Source organism: Thamnophis elegans, chromosome 1 (assembly GCF_009769535.1).
Source record: "Thamnophis elegans isolate rThaEle1 chromosome 1, rThaEle1.pri, whole genome shotgun sequence".
NCBI lineage: Eukaryota > Metazoa > Chordata > Lepidosauria > Squamata > Colubridae > Thamnophis > Thamnophis elegans.
The window spans coordinates 148,827,307-148,849,209 of NC_045541.1; the positions used below are offsets into that span (position 1 = coordinate 148,827,307).

Consider the following 21,903-nt stretch of genomic DNA (forward strand, 5'->3'; position numbering starts at 1 on the left):
TTTCTCCAAATTGCATCTGCCTTTGACTCTCTCAATAGTTGCCTATTTTTGCTTTTGCTTTTAATTTATCTTATCTGTTTGTTTGTTTTGTCTTCCCAGGAACTGGAAGTGCTTCTCTCTCTCATGCCATCATCAGGACAATTGCCCCAACAGGGCATCTGTATACAGTGGAGTTCCACCAACAGAGAGCTGAAAAAGCTATAGAAGAGTTTGAAGAGCACAAAGTGGGGCATTTGGTGACAGTCAAGACCCAAGATGTCTGCAAAAATGGCTTTGGGGTCACCAACATCGCAGACGCAGTGTTTCTGGACATTCCATCCCCATGGGAAGCTGTAGGCCATGCCAAATTAGCATTAAAACATGAAGGTATGTTTCTTTTTCAAAACTACTTGCTGGATAGTTTATTCCAACCTGTTACTTTCCAGATATGTTGGATTATTACTTTTATCATGCAACTGAGCATGGCTATCTTGCTGGATAGCTATGATGGGAATTATATTCCAATACATTTGGAAGACAATAGATTGGAGAAAAACAGTCTAGGAAGGGTATCACTATGATTTGATTCGTGTTTTGCAAGATTTAGAGTCTAGGTGATTTCAGATTTTCCCAAACCTGTCTTACCTTCAGTCAGAGGATATTTTCCTAACCCCTCCTCATCAGCCCCAATTGGCTGACATTTTGTAGATAAAAGGAGGAAGGGAGAAAGATTTTTCTTAGGTCACAAATTACTTTGGAAAAGAAAACTGGACCTCCATACTGTTTGCTATTTTGGGCACCTATGAGCATGAATGCTTATTTGAGTATGTAAGTGAACAAGTACATGCTCCTTAATGTGAAAGGCAACTTATAGACTTGTATTTTAGATGTGATCCCTCCAATTTATAGTCATCTGAGGCATGCATTTATTTGTTATGGATCAGATAAAAGTGCCATAGCACTAACTTATATCTTGCTTGCAGACAGTAATGGAGAGGAAGCATTTTTGGCTTCTTTTCCTGATCTGAAATGTTTTCAGAGAAGATAAATGTACTCTTATCCTTATAAAATCCAAAGTGTATTTCTCCATAGTGAGTGGGGAGGAGTATCCAGATTGGGTTGACCTTGTCCTCTCATGATTGGATTGAGTCAGATAAGCTCTTTGGGCTACGCCCCTTGGCCACCAGGAAGACCCCAATTATCGACTCAATCCACTCAGTGGAGGTTGCACCATTCTGGATCTCCAGCAAATAGCAAGAATTAAAAGGAAAAAATATTTGGACCCAACGAATTTTGCCTCCCTGTACCGCGCAGCCTCCTCCTGAAAGGACAGGGCTGCCACAAGCCCCCTGGGACAGCATGCTGCCCTGGCCACTGAGTGAGACGGAGTCACTCAGTGAGGACCTTTGCCGGGCAAGCAGGAGGAGAGTGCATAAGTCTCCTGGAGGCAAGCCCTGCCGCAGACGCTTCTCAGGTGCAGGAGCGCTCCCCTGCTCCCTTCAGGGGTTGAGCAACGAACTGTGACTTGTTAAAACGCCCCGGAGGGGATCACCAGAGAACAAGGTGAGAGCCGGAGAGGCTCAGAAAGAGCTGCGGGAGGTGAGGGGGGGGGGTGAGAGAGAGAGCCCCCAGAGGCAGCGGAAGCCACATGGCAGCCTACAAAGAAAGGCACAAGCCATTTCCATGTGCTCCAGCAAAGAGGAGCTTTTTGAATTTTGAGCTGGTGGTGATCATTGGATACACACAGTAAAGTTTTATCAAATGTGCAGCTGTCAATTTTCAATAGATAGTATATTCTATCTATTCCAGAGAGCAGAAAAAGTTTCTCAAACCTGCTTTCTCCGGCATTTCTCTTGAGTCAATCATGAATGCTAACCATTTGTTTAATGATAAGGCTGCAATGGCATGTATAACTAAGTCTTATGAACTACAGAAGATATATCTGGCCAGACATTCCTAGGATTATGTCAAAGGAGACAGTGAAACCAGAAAATCATCAGCTGCTTGTGTTAGAATGATTGGTACCTGTCTGTGAGAGATCAGTTAATTTCACAAATTGGATGCCTTACTTTAGAGACTGTTAATTAATTTAAATAACCATAATAAAAATGCTTCGGGCTTTTCAACAAGCAGCAAGAGAAAGAGAACAACTTTCTCCCACTGGTTTGTCTTTGATTACCAATTGTAGCTGGCTTATGCATAATAGAAAACGCTCTTGAACTTCTGTCAAGCGTATTCTAGTTGAACTACAAGTGTGTGGGAAGACATAGTAGCATAAATTGCTGAATGTAAATGTTCTCTGACATTTTGTTAATAGCATTCGTACGTGTGACTTGCATACACACACACACAATTACTTTCTTCTAATAAATCTGAGATTCAATGGCGCTTTTGTTTCTATTTCTTATGAACCTTTATAGCTTTAGTCCAGATCAGCATACATTATTAATTTATTTGTTCGATTTCTGTAGCCACCCATCTCTGTCAGTGGCTCTGAGCAGCTTACAACTAAAAAATTTAATTACAATTAAAAACACTAAAAATATTTTAAAACAATAAAACGAGTAAACCGCTAAAAATGTCGAGATTAAATATGGACATGGGAGCAAGATTCTTGACCTGTTAGCAATTCAACCAGGAAACAGGGTCCTTAACACATTCAGATTTTAGGGGTTTATGAAAGGCTAAAAGGATTGGGGCCATCCTAACTTCTAAAGCAGAGGTCTTCAAACTTGGCAACTTTAAGACTTGTGGACTTCAAGTTGAAGTCTACAAGTTTTAAAGTTGCTAGGTTTGGGGATACCTGGTCTAAAGAGAGAATGTTCTGAGGAAAAATGTTTGATTTCTGGTTACTGCCAGCCAACATTTTCAGGGACCTGCTCGATCTGGTTGGACAGGTAGAGAATGTTGGAAAAAGGCAACCCCTCATTTACCCCAGTCCCAAGTGATGTAGGGCATTGACACACTGGTAACCAGCGCAGCTCACACAAAAGTGTTGTTACACGTGCTATATATCTGGCACCGTTTACTACTTGAACAGATGCATTCTGCATCAGATGAAGTTTCTGAAGGGTGGTCCCATGTATAGACTATATGTAGTGTAACCTAGAGGTTCAAGGCCATGAACAGGGCCTCCTGATCACAGTATGGGCACAATTGGTGCACCACCTGAAAGTGTGCAAGGGCCCTCCTAGCCACGACTGTCACCTGCTCTTCAAGCAGGAGCCGTGAGTCCAGGAAGACTCTCAGGTCTGTCTGCGACAGTGCAACCAATCCAGAACCAAAGGTGAAAGAAGCTTGTCTCTGGGGTGTCCAAATACCCACAGCTTGCTAAAGTTGAGTCAGAGCCCATTTTACCTCATTCACTCCCCAATAGTCTCCAGACACAGGACTTAAGGGGCCTAAGCTAGATATAAAAGCTGATTGTCATATATTGATGATATCTCATTCCAAACCGATGGATCACCCAGCGGTGTCATATAAATGTTAAATAGGAGAAAGATCAGAACTATGAGGCATCTCGCAAAGTAGGATCGACGGGCTGGATATCTCTCCTTCTATCAGCATTGACTGGAACTGGCCCCAAAGAAAGAGGAACCACCTCTGCTGTCTACCAGAGGTGGTATTCAGCAGGTTCTGACCAGTTATGGAGAACTGGTAGAGGAAATTTTGAGTAGTTCAGAGAACCAGTAAATATTACCTCAGACTAACCCCACCCCCATCTATTCTCTGCCTCCCGAGTCCCAGCTGATTGGGAGGGAATGGGGATTTTGCAGTAACCTTCCCCTAGAGTGGGGAGGGGATGGGGATTTTACAACATCCTTCTTCTGGAGTGAGGTGGGAATGGAGATTTTATAGTATCCTTCCCCTGCCATGCCAACCAAATCATGCCAGCCCACCAAGCCATGCCCACAAAACCAGTAGTAAAATTTTTTGAATCCCACCACTGCTGCCTACCTCTAGTGATCAGAGCCTGCCCAGAAGGATATCATGATCAATGATATCAAACACCACTGAAAAGTCAAGAAGAGCCAGGATGTATGAACTATCCTACTCTTGTTAGAGGTTATCCATGAGAGCGAACTATGCCAATTCAGTCCTAAACCCTGGTCTGGACCCCCCACTGAAAGGAATCTAGATAATATGTTTCACCTAGGGTTCTCTGAAGCTGCTTTGTGACCACTTGCTCCATAACTTTCCCCAGAAAGGGGAGATTGGAAACCAAACAAAAGCTGCCTAGACTAGCTGGGTCGAGCAATGGTCTTTTGAGGAGGGTAGAAATCATTCTATCTCTCAAGGAGAAGTTAACTATTGCCCGAACTTACTCATTCATCCCCTCCTGTGAAGCCTTAATTAGCTAGGAGGAACATGGATCTAAGACGCAAGTGGTAAAACTAGCAGCCCACTTCCTCCACTTCCTCCGGTTCCATGGCCTCAAACTCTCTTCAGATCACCTTGCCATATGTAGCCACCGCCACCTCCATTGACTCTGCTATAAGGCTGAAGTCCAACATAGAATGAATGCGACCAATTTGGTTTGCAGATGCTCAGCATATTCTTCATAGTAACCCTTTAGGTGGCCTTTGGCATTGTTCCCTCTGAGGACAGGATTTTGCAATGTCATTTTCTTTAGCACAGTTATCAAATAGTTATCTTGAGGTATGGAAGTCACCCTTTGCATAAAAAAATGGCAGAACATTTCCTTTCTATTATTGTTCCCACATTTAGCTACCTTAAATACAAGACAAACTAACCGATGTCTCATGCCAAATGGAGACTAAAAATTTATTATTCTCTTCTATCCAGTTCTCCTGATTCCAAACATATTTATATAACCAGTCATGGATGAGTGACTTTTGGGGAATTCTATAATCTTACAGCTGGGAATAAATCCCTTTGTAAAGAATAAATACTGCTAACGTATTTTAAATCTTGTGTTGTTTCATAGCGGATGTCTTGGAATGGCTCCATTAGCTCTCTCTTTTTTTTTTTTGTTCTAAAAACCACCTGATTTCCTGAACCTAGCTTAAATTGTGTTGATTTTTTATTTGGAATAATTTGAGCATAACAAGATTTTGGAGCTATAGAAGGACGCTCCCATCATCCCATGAAGGCTAGAACATTGGATCTGTTAAAGGTCACCCATGTTTTAATTTCAAGCAAAATGCCTATGTTATCAGTTAAGCTTGAATAAAATGTTCATAGCTTGCTAATTAATTAATTTCCCAGATTCAGCTGAATTGAATCACTTTGTTGCTTTGGGTATGATGAGGATACTTGACAGCTTCCACTTATACTAGGTTTGTGATTTGGACATAATGTTGTTGTTTCCTCGTCCACAACTTTGCATGTATCTGGATAGAATGTTAATTGATTGGCCCTGTTGAAGTAAATCCAGGCAGATTTTGTAATGGGAGGAGACCAATGGTGCTATTATAGAGGAGAGGGCTCTTTTTCCTTTCAATTCAACTTTACAGTGGACAGTGATATTTATATGGGAGAGGCTGTAGTCCACGGATGTCAAACTTGCTGCGTCACATTGCCATCAGGTGATATATTTCATGATGGCTTTTCTCTTCGTGGATGATGCATCTGGCACGCAGGCTCCCAGTTTGACACCTCTGCTCTAGTCTTGTGGCATCAGGTCATGTCAATGTCCATGGAATCACATCATTGAGATTGCTGGGACTTTATCTTAAGTAGATTATGTTGGCAGCTGGACATGTAACCCAATTCCCATTGCCTCTTGGGTAAATAATTAATTTACACAGTCTAGATCATCAAAATAAAACCCTATATCCTAATGTTTCGTGCTTAATGGCCTTAAGATGCAACTGCTTTCTTAAATGAGCAAATTGTACTGTGTTGAAGTATTATAGTCTGAATAATTCAGCAAATCTTGCCAACTATTTCCAAAATTAGTTCTTGATTGTTAGTTCTCAGAGGGAAAATACCAGTGAGTATTTTGTACTTATTCATCAGAATTCTTAGGACCAAACTGTATGAGAATTCATGTCATTAGGAATTGTGTGGATGGAGTTTAGAAAGTAAATACCAAGTCATGCTCTTATACGTCCATCACTAATCTAGAAAGGAACAAATTGGAGAACGCTACTCTAAGCTAAATGTTAACTGTGATCTACACATACGCCATTCTATTTGACAGAGGATGTTAATTTTTATTTTACACATTCCACAAATCCCTAACAAAGAGGTAAGAAGGAAGAGTGAATTTTCATCCATTGCTATGATTCAGTCCTGAGCTCTGAAAAGCTTTGCTCATTATTTTAATAGGCTGAGAGTTAATGGTCTGTTAAGCTTACTTCTTTTGCTTCTATTCCTGTCCTCAGAATGCTTTGACCTCCCTCCCAACCTATTATATTGCAAAGAGCTGGAAGAAATAGAAATAAAAGGCTTGCCGTGCCTTTTTACAGGTCCTTATTTTCTGCCAACGGTGCTTTTCATTTTTGGAATTTTGGAAGATCCCGAAAATGTTGCAGTGCAGATTTTGCTTCCTTGCTGAACTTGCATAGTCTCTCTGTTCTCTTCATCCCTTTTTTAGCATTTGCTGATAAATATTTTTTTCATTACATTCATTACAGTACCTTGTTTTTAGTTTCAACTCGATACCATCGATACCACTGGCTTTCGATACCATCGACCATGGTATCCTTCTGCGACGACTGCGGGAGGTGGGAGTGGGAGGCACCGTGTTGCGGTGGTTCTCCTCCTACCTCTCGGACAGGTCGCAGTCGGTGTTAGTGGGGGGGCAGAGATCGTCCCCTAGGCCCCTAACATATGGGGTGCCTCAGGGCTCGGTCTTATCCCCCCTACTATTCAACATCTACATGAAACCGCTGGGAGAGATCATCCGCAGGCACGGGATCAGATACCACCAATATGCGGACGATACCCAGTTGTATCTGTCCGCCCCGTGCCAACTCAATGAAGCGGCAGACGTGATGAACCGAGGCCTTGAGGCCGTTATGGACTGGATGAGGGTTAACAAGCTTGTGCTCAACCCAGAAAAGACCGAGTGGCTGTTGTGCTTCCCTCCCAAAGATTCGATCAATATTCCATCACTCAGGCTGGGGGGTCAAATTCTATACCCCTCAGAGAGGGTTCGCAACTTGGGAGTCCTCCTGGATCCACAGCTATCGTTTGACCACCACTTGACGGCTGTGACCAGGGGGGCATTCGCCCAGGTTCGCCTGGTGCGCCAGTTGCGACCCTACCTGAATCGGGAGGCACTCACAACAGTCACTCGGGCCCTTGTGACCTCTAGGCTGGAATACTGCAATGTGCTCTACATGGGGCTGCCCTTGAAGAGCATCCGGCGACTTCAGTTGGTACAGAACGCGGCCGCGCGAGTGATTGTGGGTGCACCGCGGTTCACCCACATAACACCTATCCTCCGCGAGCTGCGCTGGCTACCTGTCGATCTCCGGATGCGCTTCAAGGTGCTATTAGTCACCCATAAAGCCCTGCATGGTAGTGGATCTGGATACTTGAGAGACCGCCTCCTGCCAATTACCTCCCTGCGACCAATTAGATCACATAGATTGGGCCTCCTCCGTATTCCATCGGCCAGCCAGTGCCGGCTGGCAACCACAAGGAGGAGGGCCTTCTCAGTAGTAGCCCCAACCCTTTGGAACGAACTCCCCGTGGAGATTCGTACCCTCACCACCGCCCAGGCCTTCCGCACAGCCTTGAAGAACTGGCTAGCCCGTCAGGCCTGGGGACAAGGATAGCCGCCCCTCCCGAATGATGAATGTATGTTGCTTATTACTTTTATTATATGTGTCTATGTTACTGTTTGTATTCCCTTCCCTGATTTTATGTGAGCCGCCCTGAGTCCCCTCAGGGAAAAGGGCGGCCTACAAATATTAATAAAATCTAATAATAAAATCTAACTCAATGTTAAAAAACTTCTTTGGGCTATCAATATACAGTAGAGCAAGGTTGTCAAACTCAAGACCTGTGGGCCAGATCCGGCCCACTGGGTGCTTAGATCTGGTGCATGGGTCTGCCCTGGAAATAGCAAAGGACCAGCTTGCAATTATATGTAGAAGATAGAGACACAATGTTTGACTGAATTGTCATGGAGATTTGTTGCTATGTGTTTCATCAATGACAACCCTAGATTCATTTCAGTTCCTGATTCATTCACATTTCTAACAAATGGATGTGATGTTGAACTGAAGTCCATGATCATTGCTTATCCCAGGGGAGATCAAGGGCCGTTTTGTTCGGAAAAACAATAGTGAGTTTTGTTGTATCTAGTAGGTGGAGCTTAAGAGTATGATTCTGAATTTGCCTGAAATGTAGGATTACTCTAAATAATTGGGGAGGGGGATGAATGCATCTGGGGTTATACCATTTTAATAATAATATTTAGTGATTTTTTATTGATAAGATTTCATACTATCTACTTATGGTAATAGGATTTATCAGAACTTTGTAGAGTAGACCACTATTGTTATTATCTTAGAAACACACTGCTAGAAACAGTTAATACAGCAGGAAAAATTGCACTTCTGTGATAGCATATATGTTTTACACAACTCCATATATATTAATTAAGAGCCAAGGTGGCGCAGTGGTTAAATGCAGCACTGCAGGCTACTGCTAGATCAGCAGGTCAGCGGTTCAAATCTCACCGGCTCAGGGTTGACTCAGCCTTCCATCCTTCCAAGGTGGGTAAAATGAGGACCCAGATTGTTGGGGGCAATATGCTGACTCTCTGTAAACCGCTTAGAGAGGCCTGAAAGGCCTATGAAGCGGTATATAAGTCTACTGCTATATTGCTTTAATTAACTCCAAACATTTCTAGTACAGAGCTAGATTTTGATACTCAATGATCAGCTGGTCTTTGTGCGTGCAGCAGTGCCAGAAACTGGAAGTACTAGTCTTCTGTTTTCCTGTGTGAGCGTGCGTGCCAGTCAGCTGATCATGGGTGCCAGAAAACTTGGAAGACTAGCTGGCTGGCACGCTTCGGAAACCGGAAGTTCATTTTTGGGGCAAGCATGTTCCCTGGGCAGCTCCTCTTCCAGGTTGCACATACTCCCTTTTTGCACTTGGCGCCGAAAAGGTTCTCACTGCTGTATAGCATACAAGATAATTGGGTTTCTATGGTGAACATCCTCCATGCTGGCCTTCCATACCTGGTGCCCTCCAAAGTTTTGGACTTCATTTTCCATACGCTCTTTCCCCTTCCAGTGAGTTCAAGTCCAGTTGAGTGGGTTAACAGAATGGAAGTCTTAGAAGGAACTTTGAGCTAAGCGTCTTGCTCTATAGCTGTGCTTTTCAAGTTTGGCATCTTTAAGATGCTGGCTCAGGAACTCTAGAGTTGAAGTCTACACATCTTAACATTGCCAGGTTTGAAAAAGAGCATCCAGATATCACTTTCATAGGACAACATAATGAGAAATGTAATGAGGAGAAATGTTAGATGCTCACATGTAGCATTTTACACACATACATATGCACGTACATCTGTCTTTCGCCGTTGGTAGCTTGATAGTTGCTACATTTGAGGACAAGGGTACCCTCTTTCTCTGTCTCATAATAAGTACCTCTAACAAATGGGAAGCAATTGGGAAGGTTTTTTTTGATAAATAAATACTGGTACCAGGTCAAGTTTCTTCTGTACTAAAGTATCTAGGTGTTGTGTTAGAACAAGCTATACACATTTTAATCTGCACAATGTTCTGACTGCAGCATTAACAGTCTTGAATAATTAACAATTGCTTTGCACTGAAAAAGAAGGCAGAGAACAAAGCAGAAGAAGAGGCAAACAGCCAGGAAGGCACAGCATTAGAAAGGAAATTATACAAATGTGAGAATGTACACCTCCCATCAGATGGATATATGTGAAAAGCTTCATAAATCTTTTCTCTCTCTCCCAAAAAGTGCGTAGAACAACTGCTTCTTTACAAAGAACAGGAATTTTAAGATAAGAATTATTAGCACCTTCTCAATCTAATGGATGTATACCTATGGAAATACTGCCCATATTTGTATAACAATGAATACCAGAATCTCATTTTATTTTGTTAAAATGATGATAAAAGCAATGCAATGCCATTCACCATTGACTTAAGTGTTTATCTTGCATCCTATTGCTTGTGCAAAAGGAAGGCTGATCTACTGTTTGTTTCCCCCAGAAAAGCTAACCTGTCCCTTGTATTTAATATTAAAAATATTAATCATAATAAACTTGTTGATAATGAATGCACATTGTAATGAATCAGGAGCAGGAGTACAGTCACCTGCATGCGAATACACACACACGCAACACACAGAATTTCCTCTGGGAGCTAAATCCTGCAGTTTTCCTTGTCAGCAAAATGTCAGTTTGCCCACATACTTTCTCACTTAAAGGACATTCTGTCCCCTCTTTGCCAAGGCAGTATTTTTAGTGTGCTCAAAACATTGAGCAAATGCGGATAGGATGTTGTCGGATACTGCTGCCTCACTCCCACAAACCATCAGTGCTTCCCACCCCCACCCCCACATTGAGATCCTAGTAATTTACTGTTGTGGTTGTGATGCTGCAATGACATTTTGAAGCATACTGAATTCCCTGAAAGAAAATCCAGAGGGTTGCCCACTCTTAATATTTGGGAAAATTAGTATGAAAGTAAAGTATAAAAAACACAATAAATTGCCATATGCTGCATCATATGTATTCTAGCTGACTTGTAACTCAGTTTTGCCTACTCAGAAAGGGCAGGCAACTTTCCATGTGATTTGCATCACAGCTTCCACAATTTCTTACTTTGCTAGCTGGACCTGATGGGAAATGAAGTCCACCCCATTTGAAAAATGTCAAATCTTTATCCTTGCTCCATATCAATAGACGTTGGTTCCCCAGAGTGAATATTTCCCAGCACAACTCAGAAATAACAGGGATTAAAGTTTAGAAGTTACTTCATGTAGCTCTTCTGGGAAATTTACTTGGAATGGGAAAATGTATTTGTCCACTGAAGGCAATATCTAGTTATATCTGTTGAGATAGTCTTGTTTTTATAGCATTAAATCCTTAATAAAATATCTTACCTTTCTTTGGGAATGAAAGCACTGCATGCTTTCAAACTCTTGAATCTGATGATTTTCTGTGAGTTCCATATACCAATTATAAAAGCCCTCCTTGATTGCAAAGGTCTAGAGTCTAGACAATCGGTGACAACCACACAAAACAAACATGCGAGGTGCTGAAGGCCACTCTTGAAAATAGGGTGAGATGATCTCTTACAGCATTGCCCATGAGATTCATATTCTTGAAATAGGATCCTAGGCCTTGTATAAGGTATATGGTGATCCTGGATATGTGTTTATTGTTCCTCCTGAAATCTTCGTACGACTTGAAGAAAAAGTGGCATTGCCATCTGACCATATCCAAAAGCCAAATATATTGTACAGGCAGTCCTCGACTTACAAGAGTTCATTTTGTGAACATTCAAAGTTACAATGGCACTGAAAAAAGTTACTTATGACTGCTTTTCACACTTATGACTGTTGTAGCATTCCCAAGGTCAAGTGATCAAAATTTGGACACATGGCAACTGGTATGTAGTTATGATGGTTGCAATATCCAGGGGTCATGTAATCACCTTCTGTGACCTTTTGACAAGCAAAGTCCATGAGAAAACCAGATTCACTTAACAACCATGTTACTAATTTAACAACTGCAGTGATTCACAGAACAGTTGTGGCAAAAAAGGTGGTAAATGGGGCAAAACTCCTTTAACATCTGTCTTGCTTAGCAGCAGAATTTTTGGGATCAATTGTGGTTATAGGTCAAGGACTACCTGTATATGTTTCTTTCTTTGAACTTCACCATGTAAATATTTAGCCATGTTTCATTTCAGGTTGTGAGTTTTTGAAAAACTGGGAAAGCAAAGCCCCAGACTTACAAGTGATAAAAAATGAAGAGGAAAAGAGTGGTTTTTAAAATTATATTCAATAAATACTTACTAAACATAAAATGATAAATCCTTTCGAAAGTCCAGGTTTTTCTTCTGGTGGAAGTGTTGAAGCAAAATGTTGATAGTACAATAGCACAACCATAGCAATTTCAAAACAGCATTCTCTTTGCTTTGTGAAAGAAACAACGAGCGTATGGGAATTCATGAATTACCAAGAGGCTCTGATACAGTTTTTATATATAGCAGACTATCCAAACAGATAGTATTTTTCTTGTGCTGCTTCCTCTTTCTTCACCTTCTTGGTTCCCTGCTTTGATCTGCACAAACTCAAAATCAAAATGTCTGCTGGCCTCCTGCCTAACCTCTTTCTGCAGCCTAAGGAATAGGAAGCTTGACAGTTTAGTCATTTCCATCAAAAACAATTTGCCCCCTGCATTGAATGGATGTGGGAGGGAAGAATTTCTTCAGACTGTCTTATTGTTTTTTCTGTCTTTCCATCACAACGGTTCTAGATAGAGCATTTATTCTTAAAGGCAGCACCCTCAGATCAAAAGGCTCACGCAGCTTCCAATGTGAGCAGGACTAATCTGGGATAATTACTATATCAACTTGGGCTGACATACAGATCTCATTAAACAAATTGCATGGTGGTAGCTTTTAGGGAAGGGAGGAAAAAAACACTCAAAGGAGCCACTTGAGGAAAAGGTAGGTTGGCATTCACACAACACACATAGCTTTCATTAGGCATTTGTTCCCATGATAGAATTCCCTAGAGAATCTCTGTTGTGGAAATTAGTCCTGCAGGAACTGTACACCAACATTCTCAAGGACAGAAGTTTTCCTTGACTGTCTTGGAAATGTTAGTGGAATTTTTTTTTCCTTTTAAGCAAAAAGTAGATTTATGCTCCGTATTTTTTTGTTGATTTTGTTTATAGCCCTCCTATTCAAATAACTTAAGGGCTTACTCATAATACAGACCAAGCATTTGTTTTTGTTTCTGTTCCAAAGCTCAAATTTTAAGACTTAGAGGGAGATAAATATCAGTAGAACTTTAGGAGATACTTCTAGTTGATTAGAACAGCTCAGGATTTATATTAATTAATTAGAAGAAGGGTGGATTTTCCCGTTTGGAAACGGAAATAAAAGATTGGCTAGACATTTGTCAGAGGGACGTGGTGGCTCAGTGGCTAAGACACTGAGCTTGTCAATCAGAAGATTGGTGGTTCGAATCCTAGCACTCCTAATGGAGTGAGCTCCCATTACTTGTCCCAGCTAGAGTCAGGAATGATTAGCACATATGTGTGAGGGGAACCTTTACCTTTACCTTAGACATTTGTCGGGTTATTTAAATTCTTAATTTTTGACAAGAAATAGTGTTGTTTTCCAGTAGAATCGAGGGAGGGGTTACGCGTGGGTATTGTCACAGCCTGATTGGTCCATAGACTGAGGGAAATTTCTTTAATATTACTTCTTTCCCATTGGCTCCCAATTTCCTCTCAGTCTTTTGGTCCACGAACTGTTGTTTTGGCTCTTAGGTAGGAAAAATTTATAAATTCATTATAATTGATTATTTGATTCGATTGATTGGTTTCTCTAAATTCCAAATTATATCAGCTGCGGCCCCAGGAGCAGTCCTTTCTGCTTCGTGTGACCAGAGAGCCCTTTGGGGCATTGCCCTCCCACTCTGCGGGTCAGAAGCTCTGCTCTGATCCCCGCGCCAGTTGGGGTAACGGGCTTTAAAGCACAGCTCCTGGGAGCTTGCTGCAAGCCGCAAAATGTAAAAAGAGACTCTACGGCTTTTTTTCTGGTGCTGAGAGCCTCGTGAGAACGCACGGAGATTCCCCAGCATGCCGTTCCTCCTTAACTCAATTGCTGCCTTCTGCCGCGCTGTCCTGCGCTGGTCGAGGTGATTAAAGGACAAGCTGCGGCTCTTAAAAGGCAAGCCGCGATCGTTCCAGACTTCTCGGCAGTGCTTTTGGAGGTCCCAGTGGCCATTTACGCTGCACCACATGCGGAAGGCCGCCCAACGACATGGCCGCCCTCAAATTCCTGCATTGCGGCTACTAATCGAGGCCAGCAGGACATTGACCTGAATACAGATTTGCAGCTCCCGCAGGCCCAAACACCAATGGAACCTACAGTGGCCTTTGAATCCAGACACGTGAGTGTTGCGATGGCAGAAAGATCTGAGCCTCCGCAGGCCCCATTAGAGGCCTCCAACGAAGGCAGGAAAAACCAAACAGATAGGCCCAGAACCAGTGCTGTGGCTTCCAAACCTATGGAAGCTCAGAGCCCTTCCAGAGCAGCAACAAGGGATGAACTTAGGAGACTCTGGAGAGTTCTGGACAAACTCTGGAGAAGACCATAGCCAGAGCAGAAATGCAGGCCCAGACCACCAGGCCCTGTCCAGCCAGCAGATCCAGGTCCCCCATGAGGCCTTCACCCACCCATTTGGGCTCTCCTCCTAGAGGGTTTAGTCCTTCTTCCCCTTCAGTTTCCCCATCTAGATCCCATAGGTATTCCAGGCAAGGAGTTTCCCCTTTCCCTTCTATCTGTCCCAGAACCGTTGGGGAGTAGGGATGCAGACCCCTTGGAGGGCCCTTCTAGGTCATAGCACACCTCTGCAGGGTTAGCCCCCCAGGATCCACCATTACAAGGCCCTCAGTCTATGGAGCAATCAGGCTGTGACAATACCCATGCGTAACCCCTCCCTCTATTCTACTGAAAAGACACGTTCAGGTAAGACCAACGTTCTTTCTAGATCAGAGGTCCCCAAACTTGGCAACTTTAAGACTTCTGGACTTCAACTCCCAGAATTCTCCAGCCGGCTGGGAGTTGAAGTCCACAAGTGTTAAAGTTGCCAAGTTTGGGGACCTCTGTTCTAGATGTTTCATTCTCTCTATTCATTCTTTTAGAACAGTGGTCCCCAACCCCCGGTCCGCGGACCGGTGCCGGGCCGTGGAGTACCTTGCACCGGGCCGCGCAGCGGCCAGGGGCCATGATCGCTGCAGCGGCCGGGGGACATGATCGCTGCAGCGGCCGGGGGACATGATCGCTGCAGCGCAAAGGCTCCTGGGCCGTGCGCAAAAGCTCCTGGGCCGTGCGCAAAGGCTCCAGGGAAGAGAGCCCCGCGCTGGTACGCACGTGATATATAAACAATCAATGTGTCGTCGCGAACAACGCCCCCCCACCCCTGCGCGCGCTCAGCGGGCCACGGTAAAATTATCAAAGGCTGACTGGTCCGCGGCGATAAAAAGGTTGGGGGCCACTGTTTTAGAACATTTTATGATTCTATTAGCACCCTGTAAGATATAGATGTGTAATGTAATGTTGAGAATTGTTGGGAAATATCATTGAAGAACAAAATAGTTGTCATTATTAATAATACATAATGATAAATATTTAAATTCACAAATCCTTAAGAATATTTTATATTTTAATATAAAACTGCATCAAAATGTGCCTGGAGCATCCTTATAATGCTGACAGACAATATTTGACAATATTAAAATATCCATTTAATTCTATTTTAATAACAATACATGTGCAAACTAAATTCCTCTATATTTTTTAAACTTGAGAACTCTCTGGCATGTGATTCAGAAATGAAAACTACAGTTCTTTTTCCGAGATTGCTTAATACTGTTAAAAATCAGTTCCCAGCTGGGAAATCTGATAGCTATAGTGATGTACTAGGTTTTCTAGATTCACCCAAATTTTTTTTTTAAAACAACCCTATGGTGATAACAGATGATTCGTGCAGCCTAGCCTAGGAAGAGCATCTCAACAGCTCCTTGGTGTTTTTCTTTGTTTTGAAAGATTGGAAATGTCTATGTTTTCCTTATCTTGAGGGTGGCATATATCACCAGACACCATTTTATGTTCAACAGTGCATGGCATTCTAGGATAAACCATAGAACACAAAACGCTTTAAAAGCCTGTTGGAAACAATTGTAAGTTGCTCTCATGTCTCCCTAGAGCTTTCTTTGAGCACAAAGCCTTTATTGTGAGGTGACATTTCACAATGCTTCCCCCCCCCCACCCCTTGCTTCCGTAAATGCCGAGAATTAGAGCATCTCCTTCTCCCCGCCCCTTGCTTTTTATAGCGTCTGCTTTAAAAGCAACAACCACCATCAGTTTGTGGACAAATCTCCTGAATATATTATCTGTTAGCTGTGATTTGTTAATTAGATTCCCGACCCTCTGTGCTGCTTTCAAATGCACCGGGCACAAACAGTTTGGGTTGGCAAGAAATATCTGTTCCAGATGTTCGGTGATTTTAATGTCTGTAGTCAGTGACATGCATCCTCTCTTCTGGATATAAAAATTTAACCAATGGCCTCTACGGTGTATTAGAGCAAAGGATGAAGGAGGTGGGAAACAGATTTAATATTTAAAGGGGAAGCGGGGGCATCATTGGATATAAAGATACATGATAAGCATTCCATGTTGCTGTCTGTTTTAATTTTTAAGTAGATCTAAGCATTGCATATGTGGAATCATTTATAACCAAGTGAGCAGTAATGGAATTAATTATTCAGCTCTATACAGGGCTGAATTCCATAATGTTTCTCAGACATTCATTGTTTTTTTACCGATAATCTCCATTTAACAATCTCTTTTCTAGTACCTTTTCCTGGTAGAACCAAGAAGCCTTTGTCTTCTGAGAATGCCTTTCTTTCGCTTTAAGTGCATCTTCATTGCATCTTTGAGTAGACATTGAAGATGTTACATAACCTTCCGCATCTTATGTCATGGAGTTAGGCGGTCTTCTGGGGAGGGACAGAATTGGCATTTTGTTGGGTGCAATTTTTAAAAAAAATGGCTATGTTGGGCTTGATAGTTTAAAAAACAATTATACCACATAGTGAACCAGCCTTCTTGGATGTTAGTTAATTCAGTGGAATATTTAGGTGGATCAGAGCCATTCCCTTAAACAAAATGTAATGTTGAAGCTGATACTTTTGCATTTCCACTTCCTGTTTAATTATTTTTATTTAAAAAATACATTTTTAAAAACAATCTGAAGTATGTTTGTGAATTATAGCTCAGTTGGTAAGGTTTGTTTGTTCTGCTAATATTTTATAAAAAAAATTAATCCCAAATAAAAATGTAAAGTAGACATTTTTTAAATTTATTTATCGGTTGAATACTAGACTACCATTGGAGCTTAGAGTCAAATCCTCCTTTAGCTAAGTTCTCCAGATGATCTTGGACCAGTGGCCCATCCTTCATTTTAATGGACTTCAAAGGATTGTTGTGAAGACAACACATGGAAGACAAAGAACACTGTTGTCTGTTCCTTAAAGAAGGGAAGGGTTAAAATTAATTAATTAAATCATTCATTAACAATAGTGCGGTCTCATGAAGAGGTTTTTATGTTATATGTTTTGTGTGTTGTGTTTGTGTTTGTTTGAAAATAAAAATTTTATTAAAAAAAAAATAGTGCGGTCTCAGAAATTGTATATGTATAATCCTTGATTTGAGGACCAAGATATAAAAGTACTGGTATTTGATATTTGGTATTCTCAGAAGACTGAGTTACTCTGCCGTTCTGATACAGATAAATGAATTAGATGTGTTGCTTCTACATTATGGATGCCATTTTTAAAAAAGAAAGCAAATATTTCTGTACATATAAACACATAAACACGGGTACACCTACGCATTTTTCCTGACTTTTATTTAACGGGCTTCCTCACATTGGCAGACCTGCATCTAATGGACTGCCGAGGAATTCTGCAAGTTAAACTGATTCCAATTCATCCGAAGTGCAGTAGTTTAGAGAAAACCAAACTATTAGCCAGAATTGTTTCACCCTGCACTCTCATTTTGTCATGTACTTTTTTTGGTAAGGAGGATTCAAAATTGTGGGTCCCAAAATGTGCTTCCTTATTCTGCCTAACTGGTGAATCATTCTGCTTTTTCCATGGCATTTTTAGATGTAGAGCTTATCTTTCCCTTCCTGTTTTAAAGAAGGAATTAGATATAAACCAATATAGTGCCCCTATTATACTTTATTTTTAGCAGGCAGGTTGTATTATTATCTTGGATTACATAACAGTCTTTTGTAAGGGATTTTGCTCCCTTAGAGGCTTCAGAAGCAAGGCAGAGAGTTGGGAAGAGCAGCAAAACAATGTACACCACACCTTCTGTTATTTTCCTTTTCCTTTTGGGTCCCCCCCACCATTAAAACCCACTGTGTCAAAAGGCCTGTATTGCAGAGATGCTACATCATAACCAAGATCGTGCTAGGCTGCCTTTCTGGCAGGACAGCATCTCTTTTAATTCTGTCATGTGATTTGGTTGGCCACATGCCTTTCCTGAGTAAATCTGCAGCATGCTATTCCGTCCTGCAGAGGTGACATTGGGATAAACTGAGAGAGAATTCCAGAGAAAGCTGAATTATTTACAAGCAAGTTTCCTTCTGATTAAAAGATTCTGACCCTTACAATGATGAATAAAATAAACTCTGTAAATATTTGTGGCTGAACAATGTTTGCGCTAAACTTCTATTTTATCTGCTTGATCTGTTAAACTTGGGAGGGATTTTCAGTTGCTATCTCTTGTCAGTTTATATCTTCAGAAAAATGTGAGGACTCTTGGCTAGAAAGCTAAAGTCTCCTGAAGTCTTCATCTAAGGACACTAGATTATTCTGTATAATGTATACATACATTCTCTTAAATTAACACAGTCCTCCAAATGCACAGTAATCTGCTGAATCCTTGGTTGGTTTTTGTGGACATTTAATTACCCAACTAGGTGACATCATCAATGTAGCATTTACTCCCTGTTTGTATTCAGTAGCTTGCACAGCCAATGTTGTTATGGATATAATTTTGTCCTTGGAGTTGCTTGATTAGGATATTATTTTCTGCTTGTTTGTCTGGTGTTAAACCCTGCTTCTCTGGGGGTTACTGCTGGAGGACATGTGTTCTGGTCTTTCTTGTTTCCTTCTTTGCTGTTCCAGTCCACCAGCCAACAGCATCCAGTTTCTTTGTTTATTATATGTAGATCCTGCCTCTTCTTCAGGATTTCCAGGCCTTACTATTCCTTCTTCCATTTTTAATGAGGTTATATCTAGCGATGTAAAATGTGATCCAAAACAGCTTATGTCAGAATAATCTTTTAGATGTCACTACTGTTATTTTCCTTATTGATTAGATTTTATTTCCTGCTTGTTTTGGAAGAAAGCACCAGCACCTGTTAAGATAATCCAAATTTTGAAGTAAAGATATATTTTCTATTCAGTTATTTCCCATTAATATGTTTTACCTACGTGATTTATATTATTTAAATTTTTCTTTAGTTAAAAAAAAAGTATTAGCCAGTGATATCCTAAGGTATCGATTCAGAAAAAGAATTTCAAGAGCCCCCCTGGCAGCCACAGAGAAGTACAATGCTAATCTGGCCCTTGAAGAAATCCCGTTTGAGACCCCTGTAGTAGATTAAGTAAAATGAATTATAGATTATAACAAAACATCTATGAACAGTCATCATTATTATTTTCCTGTGCACCGCTTGGAGAATCCAAGCGATGGGTTAAATCAGTCTGGTTGCCCTGGGACTGAAGAATCTTTTTCCTTGGTCACGCCTCCTGGTGTTACTTGGCACCAGAATTTTTCCTCAGTCTGCCCGTTCAGGACTTATATTTGTGAGCTCCGGCGTAATTTATCTAGCCTTGGATTCTCCTTCTAGTTTTTCCCCCTTTTCTTTTTCCTTAATTTGTTGTTTCCCATAGCTAATTGTCTCCCCTTTTTGCTTCACCGTCACATTGCATACAGGAGGTTCAAGATGCAATCCCTGCAGACTATCCTAGCGGGGATTCGCCAGGGGGACCTCCTCACATCCATCGACTTGAAGGAGGCTTATCTACACATTCCTATTCGGCCACAACACCAAAGGTTTCTGTGGCTTTTCTATGCTGGCCAACACTATCAGTACAGGGCCCTTCCATTCGGCCTGTCGTCGGCACCCAGAACCTTCACCAAAGTTCTGTCAGTGGTTGCAGCGCAACTCAGGCGCAGCCCATAAGACTTCAATGTTACCTGAACAACATTCTCATCCAATCGGCATCCAGGAAACAGGCCTTACGGGACCTCCACATTACAATGAGGTCCCTCAGGAGTCACGGGTTTTCCCTGAACCTGGAAAAGAGTCATCTCATCCCAACCACCAAACTCATCCATCTGGGGGTGGTGATAGACACCTCAGCTTGCAGGGTGTTCCTTTCCCAGGACAGGATAGACAGTTTAGTATCCCTTACCCGCAAGGTTCTGGGGTTGAGGCAGGTCTCCGTGCTACTCCTATCACAACTGTTGGGGAAGATGATCTCCTGCATCTCGGTCGTTCTCTGGGCACGACTTCACTCCAGAGAGTTGCAGTGGCTCCTCCTGCCCCATCAGAGATCCCTAAGGCCTCAGGCGACTGGAGAGCAATCCTTGACTTGAAACGCCTGAACCGATTTATACGCTATTGGAGATTCAAGATGCATTCACTGCAGTCCATCTTGGAGGGGGACAGGCAGGGGGATTTTCTCACCTCAATAGACCTCACAGAAGCCTACCTGCATATACCTATAGCCCCGGAACACCGTTAATATCTCAGGTTCTGCTACCCAGGGCACCATTTCCAGTATAGGGCCCTGCCCTTCGGGTTGTCTTCTGCCCCTCAGGATTTCACTAAGGTAATGGCAGCATTGGCAGCGCACCTGAGGCAGGTACCTGTGCATATTCAATGTTATTTAGATGACCTGCTGTTACAGTCATCCTCCTTTAAGGGTGCCCTGCAGGCACACCTTGGACGTGAGGAGGGCTCTGAGGATTTACCTCAGAAGAACCAGGCCGAACAGGAAGTCGGAAGCCCTATTTGTCTCCTTCCAGCCAGGCTCCCTGGGGAAAAGGGGACATCCACCACTATAGGCAGGTGGTTGTGAACCTGTATTGCTATGGCCTATCAAGCACCGGGTCTGCAAACGCGAGCTCTATCACAGCACATTCTACACGAAGCCCCGCCACATCGACAGCCTGGGCCACGCAGGTCTCATTGACTGAGATCTGTAGGGCAGCCACACGTGGTCTTCCCTCTTACCATTCATGAGTAACTACAAGTTGGACCCCTTTGCTTTCGTGGAAGTATTGCAAGCTGTTCACAGGGCGGGGGTGACGTCTCACCAGGAATAAGTTTGGGCATATACTCAAATGTGTAGCCCTCCCTAGGGACATGTAGGTTTTGGTACATCCCATCCTGAATACTCCTCCCCTCACTATGGAGAAAGGGTGTTGGTACTTACCTGATACACCTCTTCTCATAGTGGGGGAGGAGCATCCAGCCCCTCCCTGATATGGTTATGTAGCGTTCATTATGTGGTTGTTGAACTGTTCTGTTGAAGCAATAAATAAAGGTTTGAAACTAAAATATTTATTTATTTATTTATTTATTGAACACTTATAGGCCGCCCTTTTCCCTGAGGGGACTCAGGGCGGCTTACAATAATGAGGGAAGGGGGTGCAAGACGAGACATAAAAGAAAACGTGAGTAAAAAAATAATTAACCATAAAAGCACAACATTCACTCAGCATTCGGGTGGGGAGAGAGTAAAGTCCTATCCCCAGGCCTGACGGGATAGCCAGATCTTGAGGGCCGTGCGGAAGGCCTGGACGGTGGTGAGGGTACGGATCTCCACGGGGAGATTGTTCCATAGCGTCGGAGCTGCAACTGAGAAGGCTCTCCTCCGCGTAGTCGCCAGTCGGCACTGACTGGCGGATGGGATTCGGAGGAGGCCTACCCTGTGCGATCTGATGGGACGCAGGGAGGTAATTGGCAGAAGGCGGTCTCTCAAATAGCCAGATCCACTACCATGGAGCGCTTTATGGATGGTAAGTAGGACCTTGAAGTGCACCCGGCGATCAACAGGTAGCCAGCGCAGCTCACGGAGGATCGGTGTTATGTGAGCGAACCGCGGTGCGCCCACGATCACTCGCGCGGCCGCAT

General features: G+C 42.6%; 1 protein-coding gene across 1 annotated transcript in view; it reads left to right on the top strand.

Annotated features, from left to right (window-relative positions):
* Positions 1-21,903, top strand: part of TRMT61A (tRNA methyltransferase 61A) — a 57,145-nt gene that overhangs the window by 30,930 nt on the left and 4,312 nt on the right. The window contains exon 3 of the mRNA XM_032237700.1: positions 100-366. Coding sequence (XP_032093591.1) covers positions 100-366 — 267 coding nt within the window. The remainder of the gene's footprint in view (positions 1-99; positions 367-21,903) is intronic.